Genomic DNA, 16,867 nt, shown 5'->3' with positions numbered 1-16,867 from the left:
AGCTTGTTGGGTCAGTTCAGCTAGCTACCAGAGCTTGTTGGGTCAGTTCAGCTAGCTACCAGAGCTTGTTGGGTCAGTTCAGCTAGCTACCAGAGCTTGTTGGTCAGTTCAGCTAGCTACCAGAGCTTGTTGGTCAGTTCAGCTAGCAGAGCTTGTTGGGTCAGCAGAGCTTGTTGGTCAGTTCAGCTTGTTGGTCAGTTCAGCTACTACAGAGCTTGTTGGGTCAGTTCAGCTAGCTACCAGAGCTTGTTGGGTCAGTTCAGCTAGCTACCAGAGCTTGTTGGGTCAGTTCAGCTAGCTACCAGAGCTTGTTGGTCAGTTCAGCTAGCTACCAGAGCTTGTTGGGTCAGTTCAGCTAGCTACCAGAGCTTGTTGGTCAGTTCAGCTAGCTACCAGAGCTTGTTGGGTCAGTTCAGCTAGCTACCAGAGCTTGTTGGCTTGTCAGTTCAGCTAGCTACCAGAGCTTGTTGGGTCAGTTCAGTTCAGCTATCTACCAGAGCTTGTTGGTCAGTTCAGCTAGCTACCAGAGCTTGTTGGGTCAGTTCTACCAGAGCTTGTTGGTCAGTTCAGCTAGCTACCAGAGCTTGTTGGTCAGTTCAGCTTGTTGGTCAGCTACCAGAGCTTGTTGAGCTTGTCAGTTCAGCTAGCTACCAGAGCTTGTTGGGTCAGTTCAGCTAGCTACCAGAGCTTGTTGGTCAGTTCAGCAGCTAGCTACCAGAGCTTGTTGGGTCAGTTCAGCTAGCTACCAGAGCTTGTTGGGTCAGTTCAGCTAGCTACCAGAGCTTGTTGGGTCAGTTCAGCTAGCTACCAGAGCTTGTTGGTCAGTTCAGCTAGCTACCAGAGCTTGTTGGGTCAGTTCTACTACCAGAGCTTGTTGGGTCAGTTCAGCTAGCTACCAGAGCTTGTTGGTCAGTTCAGCTAAGCTACCAGAGCTTGTTGGTCAGTCAGTTCAGCTTGTTGGTCAGTTCAGCTAGCTAGAGCTTGTTGGGTCAGTTCAGCTAGCTACCAGAGCTTGTTGGGTCAGTCAGTTCAGCTTGTTGGTCAGTTCAGCTAGCTACAGAGCTTGTTGGGTCAGTTCAGCTAGAGCTTGTTGGGTCCAGAGCTTGAGCTTGGGTCAGTTCAGCTAGCTACCAGAGCTTGTTGGGTCAGTTCAGCTAGCTACCAGAGCTTGTTGGTCAGTTCAGTTCCAGAGCTTGTTGGGTCAGCTACTACAGAGCTTGTTGGTCAGTTCAGCTTGTTGGGTCAGTTCAGCTATCTACCAGAGCTTGTTGGTCAGTTCAGCTAGCTTGTTGGGTCAGTTCCAGAGCTTGTTGGGTCAGTTCAGCTAGCTACCAGAGCTTGTTGGGTCAGTTCAGCTATCTACCAGTTGTTGGTCAGTTCAGAGCTTGTTGGGTCAGCTACCAGAGCTTGTTGGGTCAGTTCAGCTAGCTACAGTTCAGCTAGAGCTTGTTGGGTCAGTTCAGCTAGCTACCAGAGCTTGTTGGGTCAGCTTACCAGAGCTTGTTGGGTCAGTTCTAGCTACCAGAGCTTGTTGGGTCAGTTCAGCTAGCTACCAGAGCTTGTTGGGTCAGTTCAGCTAGCTACCAGTTGTTGGGTCAGTTCAGCTAGCTACCAGAGCTTGTTGGGTCAGTTCAGCTAGCTACCAGAGCTTGTTGGGTCAGTTCAGCTAGCTACCAGAGCTTGTTGGGTCAGTTCAGCAGAGCTTGTTGGGTCAGTTCAGCTAGCTAGCTTGTTGGGTCAGTTCAGCTAGCTAGCTACCAGAGCTTGTTGGTCAGTTCAGCTAGCTACCAGAGCTTGCTGGGTCAGTTCAGCTAGCTACCAGAGCTTGTTGGTCAGTTCAGCTAGCTACCAAAGCTTGTTGGGTCAGTTCAGCTTGCTACCAAAGCTGGTCAGGTACGAAATGGTAAATGAAAACGGTTTGGAATAATGTCTTGCCCTCTTGTCTGACCCTTGAGAAATCTGCCAACCCTACACTTAGTCATGACACATCTTAATGTGGACTACGTCTGACTAAATGTCAGAGAGCTGCTCGCATGAATTTCTGATTAGCTGATGGGGGTGAAACCTTTTATAGGACTTTGTGCCTAAATGTAATTTCAGAGACACTTTCCGCCACATAGAAGAATGGCTCCTAAAATTCCCTGCAAATCAACAGATGGAAAAACACTAACATTAGTATGACAGCTGCTGTTGAACACATGGACATCTACATACAGTAGACACACACATAAGATGGGTCTCGTCTCCACAACTCAGAAGGCAATACATCTTCTAGAGCCACATTCAGTCCCAATTCACCAAGAATAACCAATGACTGTCTTGTGTAGGGGAATGTTGTGTTTATAAGAAAATACCTCCACCTTCTGCCAAAAAACGCAACATCTGTCAACAGTGTAAGAGGTCATGACCTTCTAAAGACCCCAGAGGAGCAAAATACATCGACTGGACCAACAAACCGAAAATATTAGGTGCCAGACTAAGTATGCAAAAATCTAGGTGACATTTCATCAACTCAACTACTGTAACAGCCTACATCGAGACACATATGTAAATATACTGCAATATATATATACAAATATACCACTAACCTTGACCTTCAAGAACACACACTGAACCCTGGAGACACAAACCAGAATCTACAATTCCCTAATCTTCATAACATGCAAAACTACAGAACTACATCACTGTCAATCATTTCAGGAGCTGTGGTGAAATGACTTGTCATTATATGGGAAGAGATGGATAACATAGACAACACTTCTGAAAAACACCGTGACATGCACAAAGAGAAGAAAGCATCACCAGATAATAGATGGCTAACAATAATAATAATACATGAAATAAGAATATTAAGTAATAAGAATATAACCAAATAGACTAGTTAAAAGGTCAAACTAAACAGTAACAAAAACATTGGTTTGATGGTCAATTCAAAGCAAGCACAACAATGCACACATAGAAAAATGAAGGGTGAAGGAGAAAGACGTTATAACAAGTAAAGTAATAATGCTGCAGCTATTACTACCTGGACAGGGGACAGTGTTATTGCAAACCCTTGACTCTCTTAAAGGGCCGCTGCAGTGTGTTCCGTATGGTGAACCACATGTTCTTGTTCGCACCTGCGACCCTTGGCCGCATGAAACTGAGCATGAGCTCCACTGGGACCACTCCTCTGCACCAGATTCACCTGTGTGGAGGGAGAAGGGTGACACCAGTTAAATGCAGCAACACGGTCACATGATCAACCCAGGGGGTGGGGCTACAGGGGGTGGGGCTTCAATGTAGAGCAATGGGGGAGGAGTTATTCTAAACCCGAAGCTACGTTAATGGGGAGGGATATTAACCTAGTTAACTTTAATATTTAACTAAATAGACATGTTTTACCTTTATGTGATCTTTGATAAATGATTAATAAGAGAGAAGACCACGACTCTGTTGGTCATTGGCCCCATATCTCTTGATCCAGTTCCTTTGATTTCCCATTCATCATTTTGTAAGTGTTGTTGTATTGTGATTGAAGGGAACAAGAACCTTTATGACTAGTAATTGGTCAAAAAGCTGTTTGTTCAAAAACCTTGTCTGGCTCCCATGAACGGAGTCTCAAGTAGAAGAACAACATCTTATTGTGTCATAGTAAAGTACAAGTGGTTTGGAGGAAGTGTACAGATGGATCATAGTAAAGTACAAATGGTTTGGAGGAGCTGTACAGATGGATCATAGTAAAGTCCCAAATGGTTTGGAGGAACTGTACAGATCGAGAATAATAATGTCCCAAATGGTTTGGAGGAACTGTACAGATGGATGATAGTAAAAGTCCCAAATGGTTTGGAGGAACTGTACAGATGGATCATAGTAAAGTCCCAAATGGTTTGGAGGAACTGTACAGATCGAGAATAATAATGTCCCAAATGGTTTGGAGGAACTGTACAGATGGATCATAGTAAAAGTCCCAAATGGTTTGGAGGAACTGTACAGATGGATCATAGTAAAAGTCCCACATGGTTTGGAGGAACTGTACAGATGGATCATAGTAAAAGTCCCAAATGGTTTGGAGGAACTGTACAGATGGATCATAGTAAAAGTCCCAAATGGTTTGGAGGAACTGTACAGATGGATCATAGTAAAAGTCCCAAATGGTTTGGAGGAACTGTACAGATGGATCATAGTAAAAGTCCCAAATGGTTTGGAGGAACTGTACAGATGGATCATAGTAAAAGTCCCAAATGGTTTGGAGGAACTGTACAGATGGATCATAGTAAAAGTCCCAAATGGTTTGGAGGAACTGTACAGATGGATCATCGTAAAAGTCCCAAATGGTTTGGAGGAACTGTAGAGATGGATCATAATTGACACTAAGCATTTGTCAGATTTAGTCTGAAGGACATTTATTCAAAGATCACAGCAAAGCTCCACATCACAGGCCCCAGTGTTACTTCTGAACACATTAAGGGATTCGCCCATTTACCTGACTAAAAGGTGTTACATCTTACAGCTACATTTCATCTTCATCTTTCATACTGACACATGCATCAATAAAACCAAATGAAATGTTTCAAAAAAGCTCTATAAAATGTAAAAGAACATGGTTGCATGCAAGAAGGACATCTACGAGTGAAATAAAAGTTCAACTTGAATGGAGAGTTAATAAATGAGAAGTCTAGAGTATGGATCCCACAGCAGTGTTACAGCACTACAGTCTACAGTGCAGTTTCCTTGACAACCAGAGAGGATCTAACTCCAATGCATATTAATTAGTGTTTGATCACAATTTGTGAAAACATTTTTTTTTTTAATTGCCCGTTTATATTTTTCTTAAGAGTACGAGGGAAACGAGAGGGAAGAAAAACTCCCCTTTTCATTTTATTCAGAAGATCACAGCTTGTTGCATGGAGCTTGTTGCATGGAAGAAACATTCACAGTGCCAGTTTGCATGGGGTTCATAAAATACTATTTTTCCAAACAGCAGAATGTGACAAAAGGTCTGCTGGTGTGTCACACTCCTATTATGACGTGTTTTAACTGTTGCTACTGAATATTTAAATGTACACTAGTCAACCGTTTCTAGAACCATACAGTTAGATAAAAAGGTTGTTTCTAGAACCTAAAAGGATTCTTCAGCTGTCCCCATATGAGAACCCTTTGAAGAACATTTTTGGTTCCATTTTCGACAGAGGGTTTTACATGGAACTCAAAAGGGCTCTACCTGGAACCAAAAAGGGTTCTACCTGGAATCAAGAAGGGGTATCCTATGGGGACAGCCAAAGAACCCTTTTGGAACCCTTCTTTCTAGGAGTGTATACCAAGTATACCCGTTTAATTCTCAGAGGTACAACTTCATACACTGATTGTATATAAACACATGTGGAGTGAATTTGCTTATGTGTGTGCCGTTAGGTGGTCATTCCCAATGACACAAGCATTGCCTTATTGACAGTGAATGTCCACAATGCATCAGTATGTCCTCGGTGAGGCCTTTCAATACAAAAATATGATCATGTCACAAATCCAAAAGCCATGAAATGCTGAATAAATGGAATAAATGCTAACCTTGGTTACACTAACACCCTTGGCATTGAGCTAAGTAGGTAGGGTGAATAGAATAATCCAAGATAGCTTAGTTGTGTGTTAGAAAGCAAGAAGACAACGTTCAAATATTTTGATTACAGTTTAAGATGTACGTGTGATGTTCAATTTCAACGAGGCTTGGAAATTTCAGCTCTGAATACATTTATATGTAATTGAAATCTTATGAAGATTTCCTCTGTATTGCGTCAATAAGCTGCAGTATAATAGGACTGATATAGATTGATTCAACACAATAGGGATATACTGTAAACCCTATTATATATAATTGGTCTGATCAGAATTATAATAGACTTTGAAAGGTGGATCAATTGGTAAGATGAAGAAGTACAGGGAGAGTCAATTAGGCAATCTAAGAATGGAAGAACTGAAGAGCAAAGTGATGGGGTCCATAAGAGATAAATAACACACTCCCACAGCGTGTTGGAATGGAGACATGCTGTTAGGATTTAGTAAACAACAAAGTGGATTTGCAAATTAAAATGAAAGTAAGGCAGGTGTGTTGATCAATGTCACAGATTTAAAAGTAACAACAAATGAGATGAAATTGGGTTTTAAAAAAAATTAAAAGCCAAACAAACAATTAGCGGAACCCAGAGACATGTATTTATAAAAAACGAAATTAGAAAGAAAAGGGAAAAAGAAAAAAAAAACAGAATATTCTTTATCGCAGTCCATTTGGATTGAGCCTAGAAACCCTCTATGTGGATCTGGAGCAGCAGTAAAGGTGCTTTTCAATTCATTTCTATCCTCCTGCAGTTTTAGAATGGATACAATCATCACTATATTTTAGTTTATTCGACTGGTTTATGTTAAGATTTTTGTTTATCTTACATTAATCATTATTTATGAAACCCATTTTTTTATTCAGTATGTGTTTCACTGTTGCCGAAGGCAGTAGGACTTGTCGATGAAGGACATTTTTCAAATGTTATTAGGCACATTTTTAAGGATATTATTAACTGTGACAGGGCACAATTTTACCTAGCCTTTAATATTTGAGAAACGAGCAATGCACTTGCCAACTCGCTGTGTAACAACAAATGAACAGAGACCCAGGGAGCCCAATTCTAGTTGTTATTCTAAGTAAATACTCAAAGGGAAAAGGAACATTTGTCTCGTGGGTTTTAATGTTAATAACAACAGAAGAAGGAGGAGGTAGTAGGAGGTTATAAAATACAGAAACATTGTCACCTAAAAGGTGCAGCACAAGAAAGAGCATGCAAGTGACCTAGATGACATTAAGTTTATAAGTTAACAAAATAAAAGGTGAAGGAAACATAACTATTGTATTACCAGTTTGTGCCATAAATTTAGCAGATTCAGCTTGCTCCTGCAGGGCCTTTGTGTCAAAGACTGATCTGGGCCGCTGACTTTTTACAGTATGTTCGCCGATCATTCCATATTCTAGAGACAAAATAGAGGTTCAATGAAAGCTAGGCTTTAACAGTAGGAATCTTCCAGAGACACAAAATAAAAGGGATTACAAACTGTTTTTCAACGATAGATGCGTAGTAGAAAAACTGCAGTACTGTACATGGCTAGAAACAAAGATCATACAAGAGTAAATATGGAGATATATATTTAACTTGTCATTTTAACTTTAAAGCATAAGAAGAAACAATGCATCGTATTTATAACGAACGTGGGTGAGTTGGGAGGAGTATTAATTGACTTTAAAAGCACAGCTTAAGACACATAGCAAACATGCAAATTTAATAAGACACTATTACTTCCCATAGTCCCTCAAGACCCACCCATCCCTCCCAATCCCTACCACCCCCAAACCACCCCCCAAGAAAAACAAAAAACAAAATAAAAGTAAAAATGTGTAAGCTATCTGGAAGCCACAGAGGAGGGGGTCAGGGTCAGGGTCATGAACATAACATGATACTATTGATCCACAGTTTCTTTAACAGATTCCAGACATTTTGTTTTTGTAATTAGTTGAGCTCAGTAGAATATTTGTCCATCCCAAATGGCACCCTATTCCCTACATAGTTCCCTATGGGCCCTGGTCAATACTGGTGCACTATGTAGGTGATAGGGTGCCATTTTGGACACAGACTATGAGTGTAGGAAATCACTTTATAATAATTTAACATCATAAGTTCTATTAACTGACAAATGTATTCTGAGCTGTCTGATAATAATTGTTAGTCCCTTTGTTGTTGTCCATTAATACATGGGTGATGCAACATGTTTGGCCGCATAGATTTTTAGTCCCGGTGAAGGGATGTAACAAATTTCGCAACAAACGTCCTTTTTTATTCAAAAACTTGACTAGCATGCCGACGCAAAGATAGAGTATGTGTTTTCTTCAATCCGTTTGGAGTTGTATGCACTGCAGGTGATATGTGTTACACGACAGACACCTCACATGGCAGGTGTGTGTTAGTACTGTGGAGTAAACCATACATATATCATCGTCTGTGAGGATGTTTGGGATCATATTGTCTGGAGTAGTGAGGATGTTGGGGGTCATATTGTCTGGAGTAGTGAGGATGTTTGGGGGCATATTGTCTGGAGTAGTGAGGATGTTTGGGGGCATATTGTCTGGAGTAGTGAGGATGTTTGGGGAGCATATTGTCTGGAGTAGTGAGGATGTTTGGGGTCATATTGTCTGGAGTAGTGAGGATGTTTGGGGTCATATTGTCTGGAGTAGTGAGGATGTTTGGGGTCATATTGTCTGGAGTAGTGAGAATGTTTGGGGTCATATTGTCTGGAGTAGTGAGGATGTTTGGGGGCATATTGTCTGTAGTAGTGAGGATGTTTGGGGGCATATTGTCTGGTGTAGTGAGGATGTTTGGGATCATATTGTCTGGAGTAGTGAGGATGTTTGGGATTATATTGTCTGGAGTAGTGATGATGTTTGGGGTAATATTGTCTGGAGTAGTGAGGATGTTTGGGGGCATATTGTCTGGAGTAGTGAGGATGTTTGTGGTTATATTGTCTGGAGTAGTGAGGATGTTTGGGGTCATATTGTCTGGAGTAGTGAGGATGTTTGGGATCATATTGTCTGGAGTAGTGACAATGTTTGGGGTCATATTGTCTGGAGTAGTGAGGATGTTTGGGGGCATATTGTCTGGAGTAGTGAGGATGTTTGGGGTTATATTGTCTGGAGTAGTGAGGATGTTTGGGGTCATATTGTCTGGAGTAGTGAGGATGTTTGGGGTCATATTGTCTGGAATAGTGAGGATGTTTGGGGTCATATTGTCTGGAGTAGTGAGGATGTTTGGGGTCATATTGTCTGGAGTAGTGAGGATGTTTGGGGTCATATTGTCTGGAGTAGTGAGGATGTTTGGGGTTATATTGTCTGGAATAGTGAGGATGTTTGGGGTCATATTGTCTGGAGTAGTGAGGATGTTTGGGGTTATATTGTCTGGAGTAGTGAGGATGTTTGGGGTCATATTGTCTGGAGTAGTGAGGATGTTTGGGGTCATATTGTCTGGAATAGTGAGGATGTTTGGGGTCATATTGTCTGGAATAGTAAGGATTTTTGGTGTCATATTGTCTGGAGTAGTGACGATGTTTGGGGTTGTATTGTCTGGAGTAGTGAGGATGTTTGGGGGCATATTGTCTGCAGTCTCAGATCTGATGCAGTATTTCTCCCAGTAGGTAATGTACTGTATGTGTGATGGGTATGGGTGGGCAGTGTCAGAGAGGAGAGAGGCACACTGACTAGAACTAAGTACCAGTACAACACAGCCATGCTTTTGATACTAATCGGGAATCACAACAGAACCAGCATTAATCCAACACCAAGAAACCACTGAGTATTGGAAAACCCATACAAAGAACTCCTTTCAGACTACTAAGCCGAGCCAAGCTGAGCTGTACTGTGCTGGCCTGGTACTCATCCTGGTTACTCATCCTGCCATCACCATAGCTGATGGACCCATGCTGGAAAGGACAATGTGAGGGGGAAATACCAGAACCAGCACAGTAAGGTTCAGGTAGGCACGGTATTGTGAAAGAGCATAGGTTTCCAAATCTGGTTCATATTACTGTTCTGATGAGGTGGCCATTAGTAGACGTTGTACTGAAACCAGTCATTGGCAGAAGGTAACCTGGAGAGTTAATAACCGGGACGTGATTGTCATCACGATGATTCATGATCACCGCTATACACTAGGACATGTCACATACATAATGTAGATGTTCCTGATCTCTCAATGCTGTCTTAAATGGTCTCTGACACATTTCTAAAGACCCAGGAAGGAACATTGATGGGGAATGTTGCCCTTGACTTGAATCAAGTGGGTGAAACAGCTCTATGTGGGTGTATGTTTTCCCTGGCAGCTTGACTGCATCCTCCTGTTCCAACCTGTTTGATTCCATTTCAATAAACACATTATGAAGTAGGACTCATCTTCCTCAACAGGTTATACTATGGGTTGTTAATACATAACAGGTTATACTATGGGACGTTTTAATACAATCTACCTCAACAGGTTATACAACGTTGTTAATACATCTTCCTCATTATACTTTAAAGACAGCTAGGTTATACTATTAAGGTTATACACCTTGGTTAGGGACGTTGTTAATGGTTATACTATGGGAGCCTTCAACAGGTTATACTATGGGACGTTGTTAATACATTCTTCCTCAACAGGTTATACTATGGGACGTTGTTAATACAATCTACCTCAACAGGTTATATATGGGACGTTGTTAATACAATCTACCTCAACAGGTTATACTATGGGACAACAGGTTATACTATGGGACGTTGTTAATGGTTATACTATGACGTTGTTAATACAAACAGGTTATACTATGGGACGTTGTTAATACAATCTTCCTCAACAGGTTATACTATGGGACGTTGTTAATACAATCTACCTCAACAGGTTATACTATGGGACGTTGTTAATACAATCTACCTCAACAGGTTATACTATGGGACGTTGTTAATACAATCTACCTCAACAGGTTATACTATGGGACGTTGTTAATACAATCTTCCTCAACAGGTTATACTATGGGACGTTGTTAATACATTCTACCTCAACAGGTTATACTATGGGACGGTTATACTATGGGACGTTGTTAATACAATCTACCTCAACAGGTTATACTATGGGACGTTGTTAATACAATCTACCTCAACAGGTTATACTATGGGACGTTGTTAATACATTCTTCCTCAACAGGTTATACTATGGGACGTTGTTAATACAATCTACCTCAACAGGTTATACTATGGGACGTTGTTAATACAATCTACCTCAACAGGTTATACTATGGGACGTTGTTAATACAATCTACCTCAACAGGTTATACTATGGGACGTTGTTAATACAATCTTCCTCAACAGGTTATACTATGGGACGTTGTTAATACAATCTTCCTCAACAGGTTATACTATGGGACGTTGTTAATACAATCTACCTCAACAGGTTATACTATGGGACGTTGTTAATACAATCTACCTCAACAGGTTATACTATGGGACGTTGTTAATACAATCTTCCTCAACAGGTTATACTATGGGACGTTGTTATACAATCAACAGGTTATACTATGGGACGTCAAACAGGTTATACTATGGGACGTTGTTAATACATTCTACCTCAACAGGTTATACTATGGGACGTTGTTAATACATTCTTCCTCAACAGGTTATACTATGGGACGTTGTTAATACAATCTACCTCAACAGGTTATACTATGGGACGTTGTTAATACAATCTACCTCAACAGGTTATACTATGGGACGTTGTTAATACAATCTACCTCAACAGGTTATACTATGGGACGTTGTTAATACAATCTTCCTCAACAGGTTATACTATGGGACGTTGTTAATACAATCTACCTCAACAGGTTATACTATGGGACGTTGTTAATACAATCTTCCTCAACAGGTTATACTATGGGACAACAGGTTATACTATGGTTATACTATGGGACGTTGTTAATACAATCTTACCTCAACAGGTTATACTATGGGACGTTGTTAATACAATATACTACCTCAACAGGTTATACTATGGGACGTTTATATATGGGACGTTGTTAATACAATCTAACAGGTTATACTCAACAGGTTATACTATGGGACGTTGTTAATACATTCTACCTCAACAGGTTATACTATGGGACGTTGTTAATACAATCTACCTCAACAGGTTATACTATGGGACGTTGTTAATACAATCTACCTCAACAGGTTATACTATGGGACGTTGTTAATAACAATACTACGTTGTTAATACAATCAACAGGTTATACGTTGTTAATACAATCTTCCTCAACAGGTTATACTATGGGACGTTGTTAATACAATCTACCTCAACAGGTTATACTATGGGACGTTGTTAATACAACAGGTTATACTATGGGACGTTGTTAATACAATCTTCCTCAACAGGTTATACTATGGGACGTTGTTAATACAATCTTCCTCAACAGGTTATACTATGGGACGTTGTTAATACATTCTTCCTCAACAGGTTATACTATGGGACGTTGTTAATACAATCTTCCTCAACAGGTTATACTATGGGACGTTGTTAATACAATCTACCTCAACAGGTTATACTATGGGACGTTGTTAATACAATCTACCTCAACAGGTTATACTATGGGACGTTGTTAATACAATCTTCCTCAACAGGTTACACTATGGGACGTTGTTAATACAATCTACCTCAACAGGTTATACTATGGGACGTTGTTAATACAATTAAATCAAAGTTATTTCAGTAGCACTACAGCATAACCTCATTTTTAGAACGGTGACTCGATTATATCATTAAATTCAATTCACTTGTAATTAACCCCAAAATCACCTAACACTTGGGGCAAAATCCTCACAATAAACTCTTGACTTCGTAAAGAACTACTTTCAGCGTTCTTGTATTTCGAGTTCTTGATCTCTCTGTCTTTAATAATTGTGTATCATGTCAATCAGGAACAAACATGATGATGTATTTTTACTGTCTCACATGTCTTTCTTGTGATGGCTTTTTGTGATGGGACATTCTGTTAATATGATGACGAGTAGAAGAAACAAGACTGTGTGTGTGTGTGTGTGTGTGTGTGTGTGTGTGTGTGTGTGTGTGGGACGTGTGTGGTTATACTATGTGTTAATACAATTAAATCAAAGTTATTTCAGTGTGTAACCTCATTTTTAGAACGGTGTGTGTGTGTGTGTACTTTCAGCGTGTGTGTATCATGTCAATCAGTGAACAAACATGTGTGTATGTGTGTGTGTGTGTGTGTGTGTGTGTGTGTGTGTGTGTGTGTGTGTGTGTGTGTGTGTGTGTGTGTGTGTGTGTGTGTGTGTGTGCGTGTGTGTGTGTGTGTGTGTGTGTGTGTGTGTGTGTGTGTGTGTGTGTGTGTGTGTGTGTGTGTGTGTGTGTGTATGTGAGCTCCAATGCCTCGTCAAAACCACATCACATCAATGGTTGTCAAAGAGTCTTGGTACGATGGACTGAACCACATCTCAGGAGAAGGAGATGGTCCCCACACACAATGTACTGAGTTACCTCTGGTGATGAATGGTGATAGTCACTATCTAGATTAAAGTCTGACCAGACCAGGCCAGACACCTAGCTGTCGGGACATTGTCCCAGATACTTGATGGGAATGGATCGACCTCTCTCTCTCTCTCTCTCTCTCTCTCTCTCTCTCTCTCTCTCTCTCTCTCTCTCTCTCTCTCTCTCTCTCTCTCTCTCTCTCTTCTCTCTCTCTCTCTCTCTCTCTCTCTCTCTCTGCGCCTTACTCAGACAATAACCCTATTCCGAAAAAGCAATGGACTGAGCCATCTTTTGCACCCACAGCTTACAGATGATGATGTGTTGCTTGTAGATTTATACGGTATTATATATTGTGAAAGGCTAGCAGTGCGTCATTACAGTCCAGGTAGGTAGGGGAGAGCGAATGGAGCAGAGCAGAGCGGAGCCCAAAGCAAAAACAGGGTACCATGGAAATGTGGTGCAACATAAGCACAATGAGGTAAAATGGATGAGCAGGCGCTGCACAGCAGTCAAGGTCCAAGCTATTCAAAAGGCTATTCAAAAAAACATTACATCGATGCCTGTGCTTAAAGGGTTGGATCAGACAAATGACAATTTAACCTTGTTTATGGATAACCACCAAATAATCTGTGGATCTGCAGTATGGGGTCAGTGACCCAAAATATGGCTTAGTAGTGTATTTAACATTATCATTGTTGCATGGAAACAGATGGATTTTTCTGTTAGCATTCTTCAGGTAGCTCACCTACATCGACTCACTTCAAACCGTGTTGTACAGCAACGTGCTGCCTTTTAAGGTTGTATGTATTTACACCATTTTCACCATTGTCGCTATTAGCTCGGGGTCAAAGTACTTTGAAAAGAATAGATTTCTATTCCCAAAGTCAATAATGACTGAATAGCATGATGACATCTTAACATCCACTACAGAATACAATACATTCATGAGCCAAGTGCCAGCAAAAGAGAAGTACTGTCATGAAGAAAAGAAAACCCCTCACACAGAGATGGTGATGGCTGGGAATGCTATTTGCTCAAATAATCCACTTAAATCTGTCTTCAATATTGCACAGCAGACCTGGGTTCAAGTACTATTTGAAAACATTTCAGACTCTTCATCTCTGCTTGACTGAGTTGGCCTGGCTTAATGGACCAACGGAATAGTCCCAAAACTGCAAACCTCACCCACCTAGCCCCTAAAGGCAAAGGCAAAGGTAAATGCTGAAGGTATTTTCGAATGATTTCAAATAGTATTTAAACCCAGGTCTGCTGTACAATAAGTAATCCGTTACCTGATTTCACATGCAAATCCCTAGTAGCAACTGAAGGTTAACCTCAATGACACGAACAGACTGGCAAAGCATGGTGTGTTTCCCAAATGGCAACCTATTCCCTAGATAGTGCATTTCTTTTGACCAGAGCCCTTTGGTACACTAAATGGAGAAAAGGGTCCCATTTGGGACACAGCCATGGTTTACAGTCCTGAAGATGGTACAGCACAACATTACAGTTGTTACTGTCTGCGTCCATTAATAGAAGGGGTGAGAGGAGAGACGGAAGAAGTGCTGACCAGGGGATATGTTTATGGTGGGTCTCAGTCAGGACAGTATCTTATAATGTAGGTGTGACTGTGCTATGAAGATACATCTGTACTGTATACAGGGAGATGATTGGGTGGCATTCAAGGACAACCCCTCACCTTTAATATTGCAGATAGTTTGTGGCTTACATCAATTGTCTGCATCATTTCCAATCCCCATATATTTTTTGGGGGATAAATATACATATCATATATATATATATATATTAAAAAAATATATATATTGCTTTATTATTTTCCCCTAACCCTACCACCCCTCCCCTAACCCTACCACCCCTCCCCTAATTGGAGTAAACTAATAGACAACAACACTTAGGCTTCTACTTCCAGCTTATACATACTATATACATTTTACAGACACAGTATATGTTACACTAGTTATCTTTTGTTTGTTTTTAGTCCCATCCTTCAACTACCCTCAACCCTCCCATCTATCTCTGAACACCATCCAGTCCCATCCTTCAGCTCCCCTCAACCCTCCCATCTATCTCTGAACACCATCCAGTCCCATCCTTCAACTACCCTCAACCCTCCCATCTATCTCTGAACACCATCCAGTCCCATCCTTCAGCTCCCCTCAACCCTCCCATCTATCTCTGAACACCATCCAGTCCCATCCTTCAACTACCCTCAACCCTCCCATCTATCTCTGAACACCATCCAGTCCCATCCTTCAACTACCCTCAACCCTCCCATCTATCTCTGAACACCATCCAGTCCCATCCTTCAACTACCCTCAACCCTCCCATCTATCTCTGAACACCATCCAGTCCCATCCTTCAGCTCCCCTGAGCTTAGACTTTCTGTCGTTTCCCCAAGGTGTCGACAGCATTGTGACGTATTTGTAGGCAAATCATTGGAAGATTGACCTTAAGAGACTAGATCTACCAGGTGGCCGCTTGGTGTCAATTGCACTTGCAATTATTGCGTAATCTCCAGCTGCGTGTATTTTTTGTTTTCTTCGAGGAGAAACACAGCTGCCACGAATGATTTATCATCGAAAAGATATGTGAAAAACTCCTTGAGGATTGATTCTAAACAACGTTTGCCATGTTTCTGTCGATATTATGGAGTTCATTTGGTAAAAAGTTTGGCGTTGTAGAGACTGCATTTTCAGATTTTTTTCTTAGCCAAACGTGATGAACAAAACGGAGCGATTTCTCCTACACAAATAATCTTTTTGGAAAAAATGAACATTTGCTATCTAACTGAGAGTCTCCTCATTGAAAACATCCGAAGTTCTTCAAAGGTAAATTATTTTATTTGAATGCTTTTCTTGTTTTTGTGAAAATGTTGCTTGCTGAATGCTCGGCTTAATGCTATGCTAGCTATAAATAGTCTTACACAAATGCTTGTGTAGCTATGGTTGAAAAGCAGATTTTGAAAATCTGAGATGACCGTGTTGGCTAAGCTTGTGAGTGAATATATTTCTTTCATTTCATTTGCGATTTTCATGAATAGTTAACGTTGCGTTATGGTAATGAGCTTGAGGCTATAATTACGCTCCCGGATACGGGATTGCTCGACGCTAGAGGTTAAGCATGTGGGAACAGTAGACTGGGATAGGCATTGATTGAATACGTCCGTCAACACACCAGCCAGCTTGTCTGCGCATGCTCCGAGGAGGCGGCTAGGGATGCCGTCTGTGCCGGCAGGCTTGCGAGGGTTAACACGTTTAAATGTTTTACTCACGTTGGCCATGGTGAAGGAGAGCCTGCAGGTTTTGGCAGCGGGCCGTGTCAGTGGTGCTGTATTGTCCTCAAAGCGAGCGAAGTAGTTGTTTAGTTTCTCAGGGAGCAAGACGTTGGTGTCCGCGATGGGGCTGGTTTTCTTTTTGTAATCCATGATTGACTGTAGACCCTGCCACATACGTCTTGTGTCTGAGCCGTTGAATTGCGACTCTACATTGTCTCTATGCTGACGCTTAGCTTGTTTGATTGCCTTGCGGAGGGAATAGCTACACTGTTTGTATTTGCTCATGTTTCCAGTCGCCTTGCCCTGATTAAGCAGTGGTTTGCACTTTTAGTTTTGCGCGAATGCTGCTATTAATCCATGGTTTCTGGTTGGGGAAGGTTTTAATAGTCACTGTAGGTACGACATCACCGGTGCACTTGCTAATAAACTCACTCCCCGAATCAGCGTATACATCAATGTTGTTGTGTGAGGCTATTTGGAACGTATCCCAGTCCACGTG

The 16,867-nt window shown here is 41.2% G+C and overlaps 1 protein-coding gene and 1 long non-coding RNA gene across 6 annotated transcripts in view; one reads left to right on the top strand and one right to left on the bottom strand.

Moving 5' to 3' along the window:
- LOC127919558 (adhesion G protein-coupled receptor B3-like) overlaps positions 1–6,993 on the bottom strand; it is a gene marked incomplete at its 3' end in the record, with an annotated part of 88,761 nt that extends 81,768 nt beyond the window's left edge. Inside the window, exons 1-2 of the mRNA XM_052503291.1 lie at positions 6,880–6,993; positions 3,026–3,187 (exon numbers count right to left, since the gene is read on the bottom strand). Of these exons, the coding sequence (XP_052359251.1) occupies positions 3,026–3,187; positions 6,880–6,982 (265 nt within the window). The remainder of the gene's footprint in view (positions 1–3,025; positions 3,188–6,879) is intronic.
- Positions 6,994–10,178: 3,185 nt separating this feature from the next.
- LOC127919559 (uncharacterized) lies at positions 10,179–12,383 on the top strand. 5 transcript variants are annotated; one of them, XR_008103333.1, is made up of 8 exons: positions 10,179–10,201; positions 10,358–10,439; positions 10,702–10,742; positions 10,866–10,988; positions 11,170–11,210; positions 11,334–11,415; positions 12,004–12,167; positions 12,209–12,383. It is a non-coding gene; the product is annotated as an uncharacterized LOC127919559 (long non-coding RNA). The 5 variants fall into 5 exon arrangements; XR_008103335.1 differs by lacking the exons at positions 10,179–10,201; positions 10,358–10,439; positions 11,334–11,415 and adding an exon at positions 10,540–10,562 and having other exon boundaries at positions 10,661–10,742; positions 10,907–10,988; positions 11,963–12,167; XR_008103334.1 differs by lacking the exons at positions 10,179–10,201; positions 10,358–10,439; positions 11,334–11,415 and adding an exon at positions 10,540–10,562 and having other exon boundaries at positions 10,661–10,742; positions 11,963–12,167.
- The last annotated feature ends 4,484 nt before the right edge of the window (positions 12,384–16,867 follow it).

Source organism: Oncorhynchus keta, unplaced genomic scaffold (genome assembly GCF_023373465.1).
Source record: "Oncorhynchus keta strain PuntledgeMale-10-30-2019 unplaced genomic scaffold, Oket_V2 Un_contig_17033_pilon_pilon, whole genome shotgun sequence".
Classification (NCBI taxonomy): domain Eukaryota; kingdom Metazoa; phylum Chordata; class Actinopteri; order Salmoniformes; family Salmonidae; genus Oncorhynchus; species Oncorhynchus keta.
The sequence above is the reverse complement of the archived record's forward strand: the minus strand, read 5'-3'. Positions and strand labels throughout refer to the sequence as shown.